Source organism: Mustela lutreola, chromosome 9 (genome assembly GCF_030435805.1).
Source record: "Mustela lutreola isolate mMusLut2 chromosome 9, mMusLut2.pri, whole genome shotgun sequence".
Lineage (NCBI taxonomy): Eukaryota > Metazoa > Chordata > Mammalia > Carnivora > Mustelidae > Mustela > Mustela lutreola.
Window position 1 is genome coordinate 119,787,427 of NC_081298.1, and position 15,550 is coordinate 119,802,976.

Sequence of the window (15,550 nt, forward strand, 5' to 3'; positions counted from 1 at the left end):
GTAAACCACGAGAATACGTGTAACACAGTGATTAAAATCATAAGCATTATGGTTTTACCCAAATACTTTCAGAACTTTGCCAAAAACACATTATCTCAGAAATAGTAGAGAATCTTAAAGGAACATTTTCTACAAAATAGTATAATTATATCCCAAAAAAATGTTGATGTAAAAATTAAATGTTTATTCAACAAATTTTAGCCAATTATTAGAAACAAACTACATAACTCTTTTGTCTCCCTAAACTTTATTTCACTATTAAGTCAACATTCACAAACCTAGTGAATTTTAAATAAAACCCAGCTTTTTAACAAGTAATCTGAAAACTACTAATTATAGTTGTTTTCTAATTATAATGTAGTTACTAATATAATTAGTATTATATAACTATAATACTAATATTATAATTATAACACTATAATTAGTACTTACTAATTATAATGGCAAGCAACTAATCAGGAGTTAAATATCAATCACACTTTTAGGATTTTTTTTGAAATGGTAAAGAGAATTCCAGCAAGTAAGTGAATTATCATACCTATAGATGCTTCCTGAATAAGAGGGGATGCGGTAGCGTTCAGGCTCTGCACCAGGCTCCCGAGCTCTTGGAGGGCGCACACCATCACATGCTGGCTTGCTGCAATGTCGGCTGCTCCAGATTTGTTTTCACCACTAGTATCATTCACTACTGCTTCTGGAAACACATAATCATGTGTTTGATGTGGGTGAATTAAATTGTGACATAATTTTTTTGATTTATACAGTTGACATTTTTATACCAATATTTCCACCAATTGATGCCTGGGTATTAAAAACTCTGACTGTAATTACTTCTTAGCAGAACACCTGTGTAACTAAACACTGAAGTGACTTAAAACACTGTCCAATGACATCACGAAAGTACTGAAATACACACTGAGGGATTTTGCCTGCCTCCAGGAATACACCTGACTTCAGCAAGCAGCAGCAAACCACAGTGTATAAAAGCACTGGCTCCCCGGAAAGGCACCTGGGTTCCAATCCCAACTCCACCAGTCATGTCAGCTACGTGACACTGGGCAAGCCACCCCAAGAGTCTCAATTTCTCTATCCACTCAGGGGGTTAAGGGACTATCTCAAAGAGTACTGTGGTGATTAAAAAGTCAATTCACATGAAGAATAGAGCACAATGTTGCCCACAATACACACGCATCAATCTCAGCGGCCATTATTGTTACATTATTATTGTCGCTACCTCAAGTGCTGCAATATATTAATAGCAACACTGTTGAATTACTGACCAGAAAGCAGATCTAAAAGGATACTAGCTTTAGAATTTCTTACTGAGATGTTTCTCAAAGTTCCTGTTAGCTTTGCTGCCCCCTTCCCTGACCTTTCAATAGAACAGAAATGTATTTAACATGAGACAACTGAAGATTCCTTGTCAAGTTACTAATTGAGAATATATTCTGGCCCATAAATCCCAGATGGATATTTAATTCTGCTTTTAAGATTTTTAAAAAATCAAATGGCTAATCTATGACCTAAGATTAATTAACCCTTATAATATAGTAAAACTTCCTTACCTTTTTTGCATTCATTGTGTATTAATAGACTAAAATGAAATCAAAGAGGGGGACACACCATAAGATACTCTTTTTTTTTTTTTAAAGATTTTATTTATTTGACAGAGAGAGAGACAGTGAGAAAGGGAACAAGTTGGGGGGGGGGGTGGGAAAGGGAGAAACAGGCTTCCTGCCGAGCAGGGAGCCAATGTGAGGCTCAATCCCAGGACTCTGGGATCATGATCTGAGCCGAAGGAAGCCACTTAACCAACTGAGCCACCCAGGTGCTCCGAGACTTTTACTATAGAGAACAAATGAAGGGTTGCTGGGGGGTGGGTTGGGTTGGGAGGATTGGGTAACTGGGTGATGGGCATTAAGGAGGGCACCTGATCTAATGAGCACTCGATGTTATATACGACTGATGAATCACTAAACAATACCTCTGAAACTAATAATATACTATGTGTTAATTGAATTTAAATTTAAAAATATATAATACATACTAACAGAATACAATAATATATTACAGATTGTAATTTTCATTATGGACCTCTTGATTTTTAGCTATTTCTGGACTTGGAAATGCATGAACTCCATCTTTTGACTGCTAAACCACACCTCCTTGACCAGGTACTCTCTATATCTGGTTTACTATTTTATTCCCACAGTCTGGCACAGTGTCTCTGGCACTTCAACATTTCTTTAACACATCACTGTACAAATACATTTCAAGTTGTGAACCTAGGAGAGATTACTATTTTAATGTAACTAAAGAACAGTACCTCATTAACTTAAACACCCTTTAATTCACAATTCTTAACTTCCAGTTAGCCGTATGCATTTAAAAATGTTGGGCTTGTGGCACCTGGGTGGCTCAGTTGGTTAGGCAGCCAACTCTTAAATTCAGCTCACGTCAAGATCTCAGGGTCACCGCAATGGTCTCTGCACTTACACCAGAGTCTGCTTGTCTTTCTCCCTCTCTTCTTCCTCCTGCATGTGCATTCTCTCTCTCTCTCTCAAATAAACAAATAAAAAATCTTTAAAAAAAAAAAAAATGGTTTGCTTGACATGGATGGAACTAGAGTATATTATGCTAAATGAAATAAGTCAGTCAGAGAAAGACAAATACCATATGACCTCACTCACATGTGGAATTTAAGAAAAAAAGCCACAGAAACATATGGGAAGGAGAAAGGGAAAAAGTAGAGAGGGAAATAAATCATTAGAGACTTTTAATGATACAGAACAAACTGAGGGGTGAGGAGGGATGGTGGATGGGAGATGGGCTAGAGGGGTGATGGGTATTAGGGAGGGCACTTGTGACGAGCACTAGGTGTTGTATGTAAGTGACGAACCATTGAATTCTACTCTGGATCCCACAGTCCTGAGATTATGACCTGGATCATAGTCAAGAGTCGGATGCTTAATCAACTGAGCCACTCAGGCATCCCATTAAATTCTTATTTCTAAAACCCACTATTAGGCAATATAATTTGCCTGATTAAAATGGTTAAGAAAACTGAACTGTCCTATGGAATGTATATTTTACCTTGTTCAGTTCCCTAATTGTAATGCAAGCTCCATGAAAGCAGGAACGTTTATTTCACTTGTTATTCAAACCCTGAATTACTGCTTTGCAATCTCAGATGCTCAGTAACTACTTGTTAAATTGAAATATTTATAAAATGGATATTCCTTTTAATTACAAATTAATTGAGGTTTCACAGGATATCCTCTAGTGGGCTAATAACCACCTGCAATTGTTCCTGTCTAAGTCTTCTTATTAAGCCTATTAACAAAAGGAAACAAACAAACACGTGTTTATAAAACAAAAGGCCCAAGTAGAAAACTAAAATAGGTTGTTCCTTAAGGATAGGAAAGCAATATGCTGTTGCATACCAGGAGAGCTAGAACATCAGTACAGAATTCAGCTAGAACACCAAACAATTCAAACGTGCTACTCAAATCTTTAAAAATTCTATTTCACTGTAATTATGTTGTTTTAATAACAAATAAGCATACTCAATAAAAGTGACTAGTAAAATGCAGTCCAGAAAATGCCATGAATTAATAGTCAGATCCATTAGTATTTATTAAGAATAATAATATAAAGCTAAATGACTAAGGAAATCAGCAACACACATCAATTCTTACCTACTGCTTTCATTTGTTTTCCAATAGCTTGGCATATTTCTTTGGCAGCTGCAATCTGGGCTTTTTCACCTAGCAGACTGCCCACAGTAGCTCTTAGGATAAAGGAGACACACCGCCTTGAGTACACAGCTTCTACATGTGTTTGCGTTGCCCGAGGATGGGACACCAGATCAAGTACATGGGACAAGAATGTAGCAAAGCTACGCTCCAACCACTGACCACCCAATGTAGTCACAAAAACAACGTACGCCTATAAATAGAGATATAATTTCAGATAAATTATATAAAAGAATTGAGATTACACCAAGTCAGGATTAGTTTCATAGTTATATTGGTGATTACTCATTAATGATAAGTCCAATTGAAATATTAACAAATAAGGGTCACTGGAGAACAGTAAATCTAAATTTCTCAAGCTATTTGAATACTGAATTTAAATACTGAATTTAAAACTGAATTATTTTACATCTGATTTTCTGCCAAGTAAAATTTGGGAAAATGTTGTTGGATACTTACATAAATATAGCAGACACAGGCTTATTTACACATCATTAAGAATCTATCTTTCCATATAAGTGTGTAATTTGGAATTTGAATGTAATTCATTCATTTGGTAAAATAAACACTTTGGAAAAACACCAGACAATATTAAAAATCTGTGTGTACTAAGAGTCTTCCATGAGATTTCACCAGCAATGTGAACAGAATTCTTTCATAAGTATGCATTACAAACCTGTGTAACTCCAACTCTTACTTCACGATTAACAGACCCTCCGACTTTTAACATCTCTCCACCACTCTTTAAAAAACCTGATCCTCCACGTAGAAATCCTGTGGCCATGAGTTCTAAGACTTCATCAAATGTCGCTCGCTTCACGTTCTGGCGCATTACTTTCAGGAAGAACAGTAAATTCATAAGCAATATATATTGCTACTAGATAACATTTTCTAATAACTCTAGCTTAAAATTCAAGTAATTATTTCTAAGGATCCTTAAACTACTACAAAGATAGGGTCCTTTCATTTTCTTATAGTCTTTAAATTTATAATGCACTTGTAAAAATAAATTCAATTTTGAAGCAAAAAAGAATTAGGAAAAATGGAAGAAGCTAAAAATTAAAATCAATTCATTAAATCTATGCCAAACACCATCTAATAATGTTAACCTTGACATATGTAACACAACAAGGACAAAGTACATCCACAGCAGATACTAAGTGACTCACAGCCCTCATTCTCAACAGAGTAGATGCAAAGAAACTTTGTCAAGTTCACGCTCTCTAGACAACAGTTAGCAACAGATTAAAATGTCATTGGACTGAAGCTGAAATGACATTCCCTTGTGCAGAAAATGTTTTATAAAGTCTTTCACATATAGGTGCAAACATAATCCTCACAAGATATCTGTAGGAGAGGTATCAAGCTCATGATTAAGTATGTAGAGATCAGAATTTGGCTGCCTGGGTTTGAATTTCAGCTCTGACGCTTATAGAACACTTAAGAGAACACAAATTACACAATCTCATAAGCCTCAATTTCCTTGTTTATAAAGTGGGAATAGTAATAGTATTCATAATTCATAGGGCTTTCGTGAGGACTAAATAAAACAGCTCAGTTATATGCTGAATTCAGTGCCTGGCACATAGCACTTAATAAATGTTACCTCTTATCATCATCATCTAATTGCACAGACTGAAATAATTATCATTAAAGATAAAGAGACTAAAGCTCAAAGGGCTTCACAGCTAATTAACATAAGAGCTAGGACTTGAATCTATTACTTCTGATTCTCCTGCTACACAGAGCTAGAGTAGGGGTGGGGACAGTAGCAGACGTGGCTGGGCTCCCTTACGGTCCACTTACAACCCTCACTGAGGCATCTCTATGGAACTATGAGACACAGCAGAAGCCACATGACAAATGTCTCTGATTCTGCTTACAGTAATGGCCAAAAAGAAAAGAAAAATAATACTGTTCTATAAAAAGGGATCTACTCATCAGAGATTGAAAGTCATATGAAGTGCCAGATTCCAGTCCCTTGAAGATTATAGAAAACCATTATGTAAATTTGTTTGTTTATATATTCAGTATACTTGATATATATCATCTTGTATATTATAACCATAAAAAAATGTCTTGTATTGCATGGAGCACTGGGTGTGATGCATAAACAATGAATTTTGGAACACTGAAAAAAATTAAATTAAATTTAGTTTAAAAAAATGTCTTGTCTATATCAAGGAAAATGCCATTTGGGTAGTTCCATTCCCCGAAAAGGTAGACAAAGACACTTAACAATTTAAATCTTTCAAGTGACTTACCTATAACAAATAGCTTATTTAGATAGATTTCATATACCTTCAAATACCTGTTACAGACTACATCAGGGATTGGTAAATGATACCTGTTGCTTGTTTTGGCATCAACGCTGTAGCCATGACTGTTCCTAAGAGTTTAGACACTGCCACTCGAACCCCATAATTTGAATTTTCCAAAGCCTTAAAGCAGTGAGTGGCAATATTTTCTAATTCAGCAGTCCACATGAACACAGCTTCATTCTGTAGTTCTAGTAGACACTGAAATTTAAAAAATAAATATATAAATACATCCTGGAACTTCCACTTCCAGAGATATAACAACAAGAATCAGATTTACTGTCTCCTGAAATAACCAAAAAATTAAAATACATGAAACAACAGTTTTCAAGACACTGGACATCAATGAAGGATAGAAATCCTTAGGAGATGGAAACAAACTGAACTCTGTAATTGTCCCAGCTTATGGCCTCTAGAGAGTTTTCAGTACTTAGGAGAAGACACTTAACACTGAACTTCTGTACTAGAAAGAAGAAAGGTCTCAAATCAATAACCTCAGCTTTTACCTTAAGAAACTGATGATGTAGAGCAAATTTAGCACAAAGAAATCAGGGGAGAAAAGAGAATAATAAAGATAACAGAGCTGAAATAGAGAACTGAGGAAGAACATAAATAAAACCCAAAGCTGCTTCTTTGAGATGACCAATAAATATGATAAATCTCTAGCCAGACAGATAAAGGAAAAAGATACCAATTACTAAAATTAGGAATAAGAGAGGTCACATTACTACAGATTCAATATATATTAAAAGGACAAAGAGAATATCATAAACAATTTTATGCCAATAAATTTGAAAAATGAAATAGACAACTCGCTAAAGAAGAAAGATAACCTAAATAGCCCAGCATTGATTTTTAAAATTGAATTTGTAGGGACAGCTAGGTGGCTCAGTTGGTTAAGCATCCAACTCTTGGTTTAGCCTCAGGTCATGACCTTGGAAGGGGAGGTCCTGGGATGCAGCCCCCATGAACAGCTCCTCATTCAGCAGGGAGTCTGCCTGAGATTTTCTCCCTCTACCCCTACCCTCTACACTCACTCATGTGAGTGCTCTCTCTCTCTCAAATAAATAAATAAATCTTAAAATTGAATTTGTACACAAATAAAACTGGGGAAAACTAAACAAGATCAATGGACTATGGCAATGTCAACACTATTATACTAGTTGTAATACTGTATTATACTTTTGCAAGTATTACCTTTGGGAAGAACTGGGTAAAAGTTTATAAAGACATCTCTATATTATTTCTCATAATTGCATGCAAATCTACAATTATCTTTAAGAAATTTAACTGGAAAATAGCAACAACAAAAACAACATAAGAAATCAAATATTAAAACAAAAGACAATTAACAAAATCCAATATCCATTCCTGATAAAACCTCTTAGCAACCTAGGAGTATAAAGGTGCTTCCTCAACTTGATAAAAGTCTTTAAAAAAACCAATACTTAACACTAAATGGCAAAGAACTGAATGCCTCCTCCTTAAGGATCTGGAGTAAGACAAGGATGTTTGCTCTCATGTTTTTAATTCAACATTGCATTGAAGGATTTAGCCACGGCAAAAGGTATCCATATTGGAAAAGAAGTAAAACTGTCTTTATTCTTAGACAACAAGATTGTTTATGTAGAATATCTGATAGAATCTATTAAAAGAGCTGACAGAACTTGTAAGCCATTTATCAACATCAGCATATACAACATCAATATACAAAAATCAATCGGATTTCTGTGTTAGCAATGAACAATTAGAAATTAAAATCTTAAAAATCAATGCCACTTAATATAGCACTGAAAAATATTAAATACTTAGGAATAAATCTGACAAAAGATGTCTAAGACCTATAAATCGAAACCACAAAATGTTGCTAAGAGAAAATAAAGAAGACCTGAATAAATGGCAAGATAGAACATGTTCAAAGATTAGAAGATTTAGTATTGTTAAGATATCAACTCTTCCCGGGGCGCCTGAGTGGCTCAGTGGTTTAAGCCTCTGCCTTCGGCTTGGGTCATGATCTCAGGGTTCTGGGATCGAGACCCACATCGGGCTCTCTGCTCAGCAGGGAGCCTGCTTCCCCCTCTCTCTCTGCCTGCCTTCTGCCTACTTGTGATCTCTGTCTATTAAAAAAAAAAAAAAAGATATCAACTCTTCCCAAATTGATCTACTGATTCATTGCAAAATACCAGCATGAATCAGAATCCCAGCATGCTAATTTTCTAGAAATTTCTAAGTTAATTCTAAAATTCATATGGAAATGCAAAGAGCCTAGAATATATTACTTTGAAAGGAACAAAGTTAGAAAGTTAACACTTCCTGGTTTCAAGACTTATTAAGAAGGTACAGTAATTAAAACAGTGTTACGGACATCAAATGTTATGGACATGGCACATAACAGAGTCCAAATATAGACCCATACACATATGGACAACCAACTTTCAACAAAGGTGCAAAAGCAATTTATGTGAAGAAAAGACAGTGTTTCCAAAGTGGTACTAGAACAAGTGAATATACATGTGCAAAAAAAAAAAAACCTTTAATTCATACCTTGTACCATATTTAAAAATTAACTCAAAATGGATCATATATCTCAGTATAAAACTATGAAACTTCCAGAAGGAAACATAAGAGAAACCTTCAGTTAGGGAAAATTTTCTTAGATACAATACAAGCAGCACAGTCTATATAAAAAAATTGGTAAATTGGACTTTGACAAAATTCAAAACTTCCCTTTTTTTCCTTAGAAAGGCACTATTTAGAGAATGAAAAGATAGGCCACAGTGGAGAAAAAGTATTTGCAAATCGTCTATCTGATAAAGAGATACATAAAAACTCTATATAGTACTATCAAAACTCAGTAATAACAAAACGAACAACTCAATAAAATAACAGGCAAAAGATTTGAATAGATTTTTCATCTAAGAAGATATGGATGGCAATAAGCATGTGAAAATATGCTCATCATTGGTCATTAGGGAAATATAAACTAAACACACAATGAGATATGGGTACATATCTATGAGAATGGCCAAAATGAGTAAGACAGACAATACCAAATGAGGATCTGGAGGAATTAGAAACCTCATACATTGCTGGTGGAAATGTAAAGTGATACAAGTACTTTGGAAAACAGTTTGGCAATTTTTTAAAAAAGTTAAACAATGAATCTATCGTACAATCCAGTTATTCCATTCCTAGGTATTTACCCAGGTAGAATAATACATACGTTCACACAAAAACTTGTATACAGATGTTCATAGCTTTTTTCCCAATAGCCTATGCTGGAAGCAATTCAAATGTCCTTAACAGGTGAAGGAACAAACTAATTGTGGTACACCCACACAATGACATACTACTATTCAGCAAAGAAAAGAAATGAACTAGCAACACATATAACAATATAGATGAGTCTCAAGGTTAATATGCTGAGTAAAAGAAACCAGACCAAAGAAAGAGGGCCCATACCACATGATTCCATTTGTATATAATTGTACAAACTGAATATAATCCATAGTAACAAAAAGTATGCTATCACGTTTTAAAACTTTAAAAGAAAAAAAAGTCATTGTTTAAGAGGAAGCCAGAAAAGGAATAGCTTTATAAATCAGACAAGTACTAACCTTGGCAACTGCACATCGAACAGCCATCGACCTGTCAGTCAAGAGGGACCTGGCATTCTTGTAAATATCACGATGAGAGGAAGCTGCTGCACCTCCCAGTCCATTCAGAACTTTCTGTAGGCTCATTAAGATTTCACTTCGCCCTTGAGACTAGACATGAACATAAATCAAAACTAAAAACTATGTTGTAAAACAAGTTCCATGTTTAAAGAACATACCAAAACACAAAAGTTTTCTGGGCTTCATGGTTTTGTAGTCTTATCTTTACACTGTAAACAGTAAGTAATGAAAAACAAAATAAATTAAAATAAAATAAAGTAGCCTAGAAAGTACCTGAAAGGTAAGAATAATTATTAACTTCAATTAAATAATATCTTGCTGAGAAATATGGTTACCACAAGAAAACATATTCTAATGTTCCCACAACATAAAGTACAACTTAATGAGAACATGGAAACAATTTCAAAAACTTCAATATCAATATCTCAAGGGTCCAAACTTTCAGAATGTGAATGGGTAAGCCAAAAGTAGTTAAGTAGTAATATAAACCATCTAAAAGAAGAACCATCCAACACATTTAAAAAACCGGTTACATAGATATAGTAAGCTTTCATCTTATAACTATTTCAAATTTGTTTTCATACTCTTACAGTACTTGGTTCATATTTCTTGGAGTACACTCATTCAAACACAGATCTCTTCCACTAGACTGAAAGCTTTTAAGAGGTCAGGGACCATGTCTTGCTCGTCTTTATATGCTTACTAGCTGACAATATGTCCTCAATCACTGTTTTATAATAAATGACTAGGCAAGTAGTACCCAGAAGAAATGCTGTCCAAGAAATTTTCAGCCTTCTGAGATGGAGGAATTGAACTGTGAGAATCCAGGGCTTGGTCTAGTTTTAGTAACACCAAGTTGATAAGGAACCTTCAAAAGTAACATCAAATTGACATGACAAAACACAACTATTTTTACTCAGTATTAGCTGCTGTGGATTGAAGTGTCCTCCAAGAAGATTCGTTCAGGTCTTAAGCCCCATTACCTGTGAATGTGACTTTATTTGGAAATAAGAAATTAAATAAAGAAAAGGTCATACTCGATTCAGGTGGGCCCTAATTCAATCACTGGTATCCTTACAAGATGAGAAGAATATGGAGGCAGACTACAGATGCACAGGGAAAACACCGTGTAACAATAGAGGCAGAAATTAGAAGTGCATCTAGAAATCAAGGAATACTAAGGAACACCAAGGATTGCCAGCAACCACCAGCAGTGAAGAAAGCCAGGAAGGATTTTTCCAGGAGTCTTCAGAAGCATGGCCCTACCAACACCCTAATTTGGGATTTTTGCTTCCAGAATTGTTAGAAAACAAATTTCTGTTACTGTGGTCATTTATGGCCTAGGCAACTCTAGGAACCTAATACATTAGCTATGGCACAAAAATAAAACAGCAGTGCAAAAATATCCATAGGGCTAAATAAGAAACAATAGCTAAACCTATTTTTGCCAAGGAAAAGCATTCTTTCCCTTCTCACTGAAATATACGGTAATATACATTAAAGAAGGGACAGGTAAACTCTTTTACAAGTATTAATCTTGATTTTATTAACATATAATGTATTATTTGCTTCAGGGGTACAGGTCTGTGAATCATCAGTCTCACACAATTCACAGCACTCAACACAGCACATACCCTCTCCAATGTCCATAACCCAGCCACTCTGTGCAAGTAATAATCTTAAATTACCTTCTTACTAAGCAGTATGAGTACCACAGTGACAGAAAAAAAATACTGACATCTAACTCCTGCCACAAGCAAAACATTTAAATAATATTTGTTATAAAACTTACCTCTGCACTTTTTAGAGATTTCAGAAGATTATTCACTGTCTCTGGAAAAGCACTTCCTAACATTCTCCCCATTTTTTCATAAAATGCTCCAACACAAGCCACTGCAGCCCTATAAGAAGTGATGTTTGCACCCGTCATTGTTCAGATTAATAATACAATTTCACAATACCTTTTTGATTTTCAAAAATCAATTTGTATTGGTGGAGGATGCTTTCAGCTACAAATCCTTAATTCTCAACTTTCAAAAATACCTTGTTTATCTATTCTTTATAATTCCAACAACTATGGTTAATCAAACTGTATTCTTGTTAGAAATATAAGAGAATAAATATATATTCACATATTAAATCATACCTTTCCTTTGGAAAGAAACCCAAGTATTCCTTTCACGAAGACTTCCTAAATTATGTCAATCTACAATGATTCCTCCTCTTCTCTCATTACATATAAAGTTTAAAGTTAACCACTCATTTTGATAAAAATTAATCTAATTACTGTGTTCTAACTTGACTATTTAAATGTGTATATCTTGGGGGGCCTGGCTGGCTCAGTCCGTAGAGCATGTGACTCTTGATCCCCTCAGGGTCATGAGTTCAAGCCCCAACATTGGGCATAGAGTCTACTTAAAAAATAAATATAAATAAATATAAGTAATGTTATATCTTATCCTACCAGTGGAAATGTAAAATCTGGAAACAGGGAATCTATCTTACACATTTTTTTATTGCACACAGTTCCTGCCTCTTAATATATAAATAATAGTAAAAATTACTCTTAAAATTTATTTTTATGGCTTTCATGGAACATTTGGCTACACAGAAGAAGAAATGTAACAAAAGCCCATCTCTTCAGGACAGAGGAAACCACTCCATCATCAGTTCTATGAATAGCAGAGAAGTGAGTAGCTGTGAGTTTAGTGTACAGGCAGGAGTACAGGACAGAAGTAAAGAGTGTCATCCTAGAAGTCTGGCAGATCTGCGACTAAGTCCTAGAACCTGCCACCTAATAATAGCTACGTATCCTGAGCAAGTTTACTGAGGCAGAGATATTAAATACATATACCTCACTATCACATATGTAATAAATAGGAGAATCAGGGAAACCTTCACCTGGTTGACCCTAAATCCTATGCTTCTTTCAGTATTCTCCAGGCTGCTAACAAAACTAAAAAGGACCAAGGTCACATGCCAGAATATTTAGAGAATTCCTAAACAAAACCCATGAATCCACTGGAAATACATATGAATAATAAGGAATATATAGTAAATTCTACTTAAGCAGAACGAGAAGGTAATGTGTGGATTTGCTAAGTGGTGGAGAACTAAACCATCAAAGTATTAACATAGCTTCAAATTCCAAAATAAACTGGAAAACACTAGGACTCTCTAACCTCTTCTAAAACTTCTGAGATCTACATCTATTCAAAACAACACAAAATCTAATCACAACATACCTGTACAGTTGAGAAAAGACCTAAAATTCAGTGTCCAGGGTCAGAATAATCTCCCCGTTTCCTCTCTAAGCTATTTCACTGGTCCAGGCCCCTTGCATGGCATTCTAGAGATGTGTCCTTGGCCATCCTCTAGTCCCCAAAAGGAACCTTCCTAGGTAACTTTATGTATACCACAGGGTTCCTAATCTCTGCTCCACTTGCCAAAACTACATTCTCAATTCAGAGCTCTGAAATCTGGACCACAACTTCAAACTACCTACTACACACTGTCCCTTGGGTGTTCCCTCCTCTACTGCAAATCAGTGAACCCAGAACTGAACTTCTCATGTTCCCCTCATGACTTGTTTCTTCCATTTTGCATCTTTCTGAAAAGAACTGTAAGTAAAGTATAAAGAACCTACTTTTGCTCCCAATGAGAAGTTTCCTTCACCTAGAAAACAGGTTGGCCAACTACAGCCTGTAGGCCGAATCTGGCCCATCATCCAGCCTGGCACCTGTTTTTGCAAATAAAGTTTAGCTGGAACACAGCTCTTTTATTTACACACAGTCTATGGCAGAGGTGAACAGTTGTCACAGAGATGGACAGTCCACAAAGCCAAAAAGTTACTACCTGGCACATTTTCATAAAGTCTGTCAATCCCTGGCCTAACACATCCATCTTCCCATCTAACCACTTACTTGACTAACCACCATGTGTTGTTCCCTGTTGTTGATCTTCGGCTGATACCTCTTTGGGAAGCCTCCTTGACACTGTTCTCCCCTTAGGCCACAGATGAGTTATTTTCCCCTTGACGATACTCCTCACTAGGAATACTAGGCTTACCAGTAGTACAATAGCTGGTTTTCTTATTTGACCCTCTCATAGGATGCACCCTATAGCCATTAACCTGAAGGCTTGCTCTGGAAATGTCTATCCATGACCCAAGCCACAAGTATGAGCCAGGAGTTGGGAAGGCCTTAATCTAAGGTCAGTAAACTTGCAAGCAAAAGGTCTCTGCCTCAGCTACTCAATTCTGCCACTAGAGCATGATAGCAGCTACCACCTAAATGAATGGGCATGTCTGTATTCCAATTAAACTTTATTTACCAAATAAGCGGCAGCCTGAATTTGGCCTACTGGCTAATTTGCTGCGTCCTGCCTCAATCCCATCATCTAGAAATGCTTTACTTTTCTTTCTATCCCAGCCAAGAATATTCTCTCCATCCAAATTTACTAAAAGACCTCTGTGCAAATTGCTGACATCATACCAATTCTGTCGTTTCTAAAAGTCCCAAGCATGATGAAACAGCTTGAAAAAGAACCCCTTCCCCAGACCTACTTAGATCTTTCATTGTCAAGCAACACACCGCAGGTTCCACTCACCTGGGCATCTTTATGGTCAGTGGTCCCTTATTAAGATAAGTTATTCTTAAAAAAAACCAAAATGTCACAGTAAGTACTTACAGTTTTGTTGGTAAGTAGGCTGCAGTGTCATCTTTATTTCTGATAATGTCATTACATTTATCAAGCGTTTGAAAAACCGTAAAAGTATCCCCAATGCTATAAAGAGCTGCAAGATTTTTAGCCAACAGTTTTCGTGTAGGTGGTCCAGGCGAACTACTTATTAATCCAGTTAATTGTTCAACAAGTTTTTTCTGTTTTTCCTTTACATCAGTCTGTTACAAAACATAAAGAATATTATCAGTTTTTTCTTATATATGCCTTTGTTACCTTTTAATAAAAATAAAAAAATACTGAACAGTTAAAATCTAGATTACATTAGGCATAAAACCATACATGACAATTTTCAAGATAAGGAACACTTTGGCAAGAGATGAACCATTCTTGGGATGCCTGGGTGGCTCAATCTGTTAAGCATCTGCCTTCGGCTCATATCATAATCCAAGGGTCCTGGGATCAAGTCCTGCATCGGGCTCCTTGCTCAGCAAGGAACCTGCTTCTCCCTCTGCCTGTGCCTGCCACTCTGCCTGCTTGTGCTGTCTCTCTCTCTGACAAATAAATAAATAAAATCTTAAAAAAAAAAATAAAGAAATGAACCATTCTTTCCTAGATTAAGTATTATCCTTCATTCCCCTCCAATGCCAAAAAGGTAGCTACCAATTAAAGTGACTACTCTAGATCCAAAAAGTTTCCACACCAACTTACTAAGAAACCAACAAAGGATGTAAAATACTGGGCATGTGGACAACTGAAGTCTTAGAACCTAGCAATGCTGCCCTGTAAAAGCAAAGTCAGTAGTTCATAAATTATAGGTCATTGAAGGAAACTGAAAGAAACTTCAAGAGCCGTAGACAGCACAAAAAGAAAAATTCAGATACACCATAATCAATACTGAGAGTTCACTCATTCATTCAAGAAATGCCAGTTGTGCACTTATTAGATGCCATGCGCTATTTTCTAGGCACTGGGATGGAACAGCCAACGCAACAAAGTCTCTGCTCTTGTGAACTTACAGTCTAGTGGGGAAAGACAGAGTTTACCAAAGATACAAATGAATAGTGTAAGGTCTGTTTTGTACAGATTAGTAAGAAAAGCCCTCCCTGAAAAGAACTGA

The 15,550-nt window shown here is 35.9% G+C and overlaps 1 protein-coding gene across 4 annotated transcripts in view; it reads right to left on the reverse strand.

Annotated features, from left to right (window-relative positions):
- The window catches only part of HEATR5B (HEAT repeat containing 5B), a 105,645-nt gene that overhangs the window by 86,771 nt on the left and 3,324 nt on the right, over nt 1-15,550 (reverse strand). For all 4 annotated transcript variants that reach the window (XM_059188653.1, XM_059188655.1, XM_059188652.1 and 1 more), the window contains 7 exons: nt 14,440-14,651; nt 11,543-11,651; nt 9,691-9,840; nt 6,103-6,274; nt 4,432-4,589; nt 3,699-3,948; nt 539-694 (listed from right to left, as the gene is read on the reverse strand). In XM_059188653.1, coding sequence (XP_059044636.1) covers nt 539-694; nt 3,699-3,948; nt 4,432-4,589; nt 6,103-6,274; nt 9,691-9,840; nt 11,543-11,651; nt 14,440-14,651 — 1,207 coding nt within the window. The remainder of the gene's footprint in view (nt 1-538; nt 695-3,698; nt 3,949-4,431; nt 4,590-6,102; nt 6,275-9,690; nt 9,841-11,542; nt 11,652-14,439; nt 14,652-15,550) is intronic.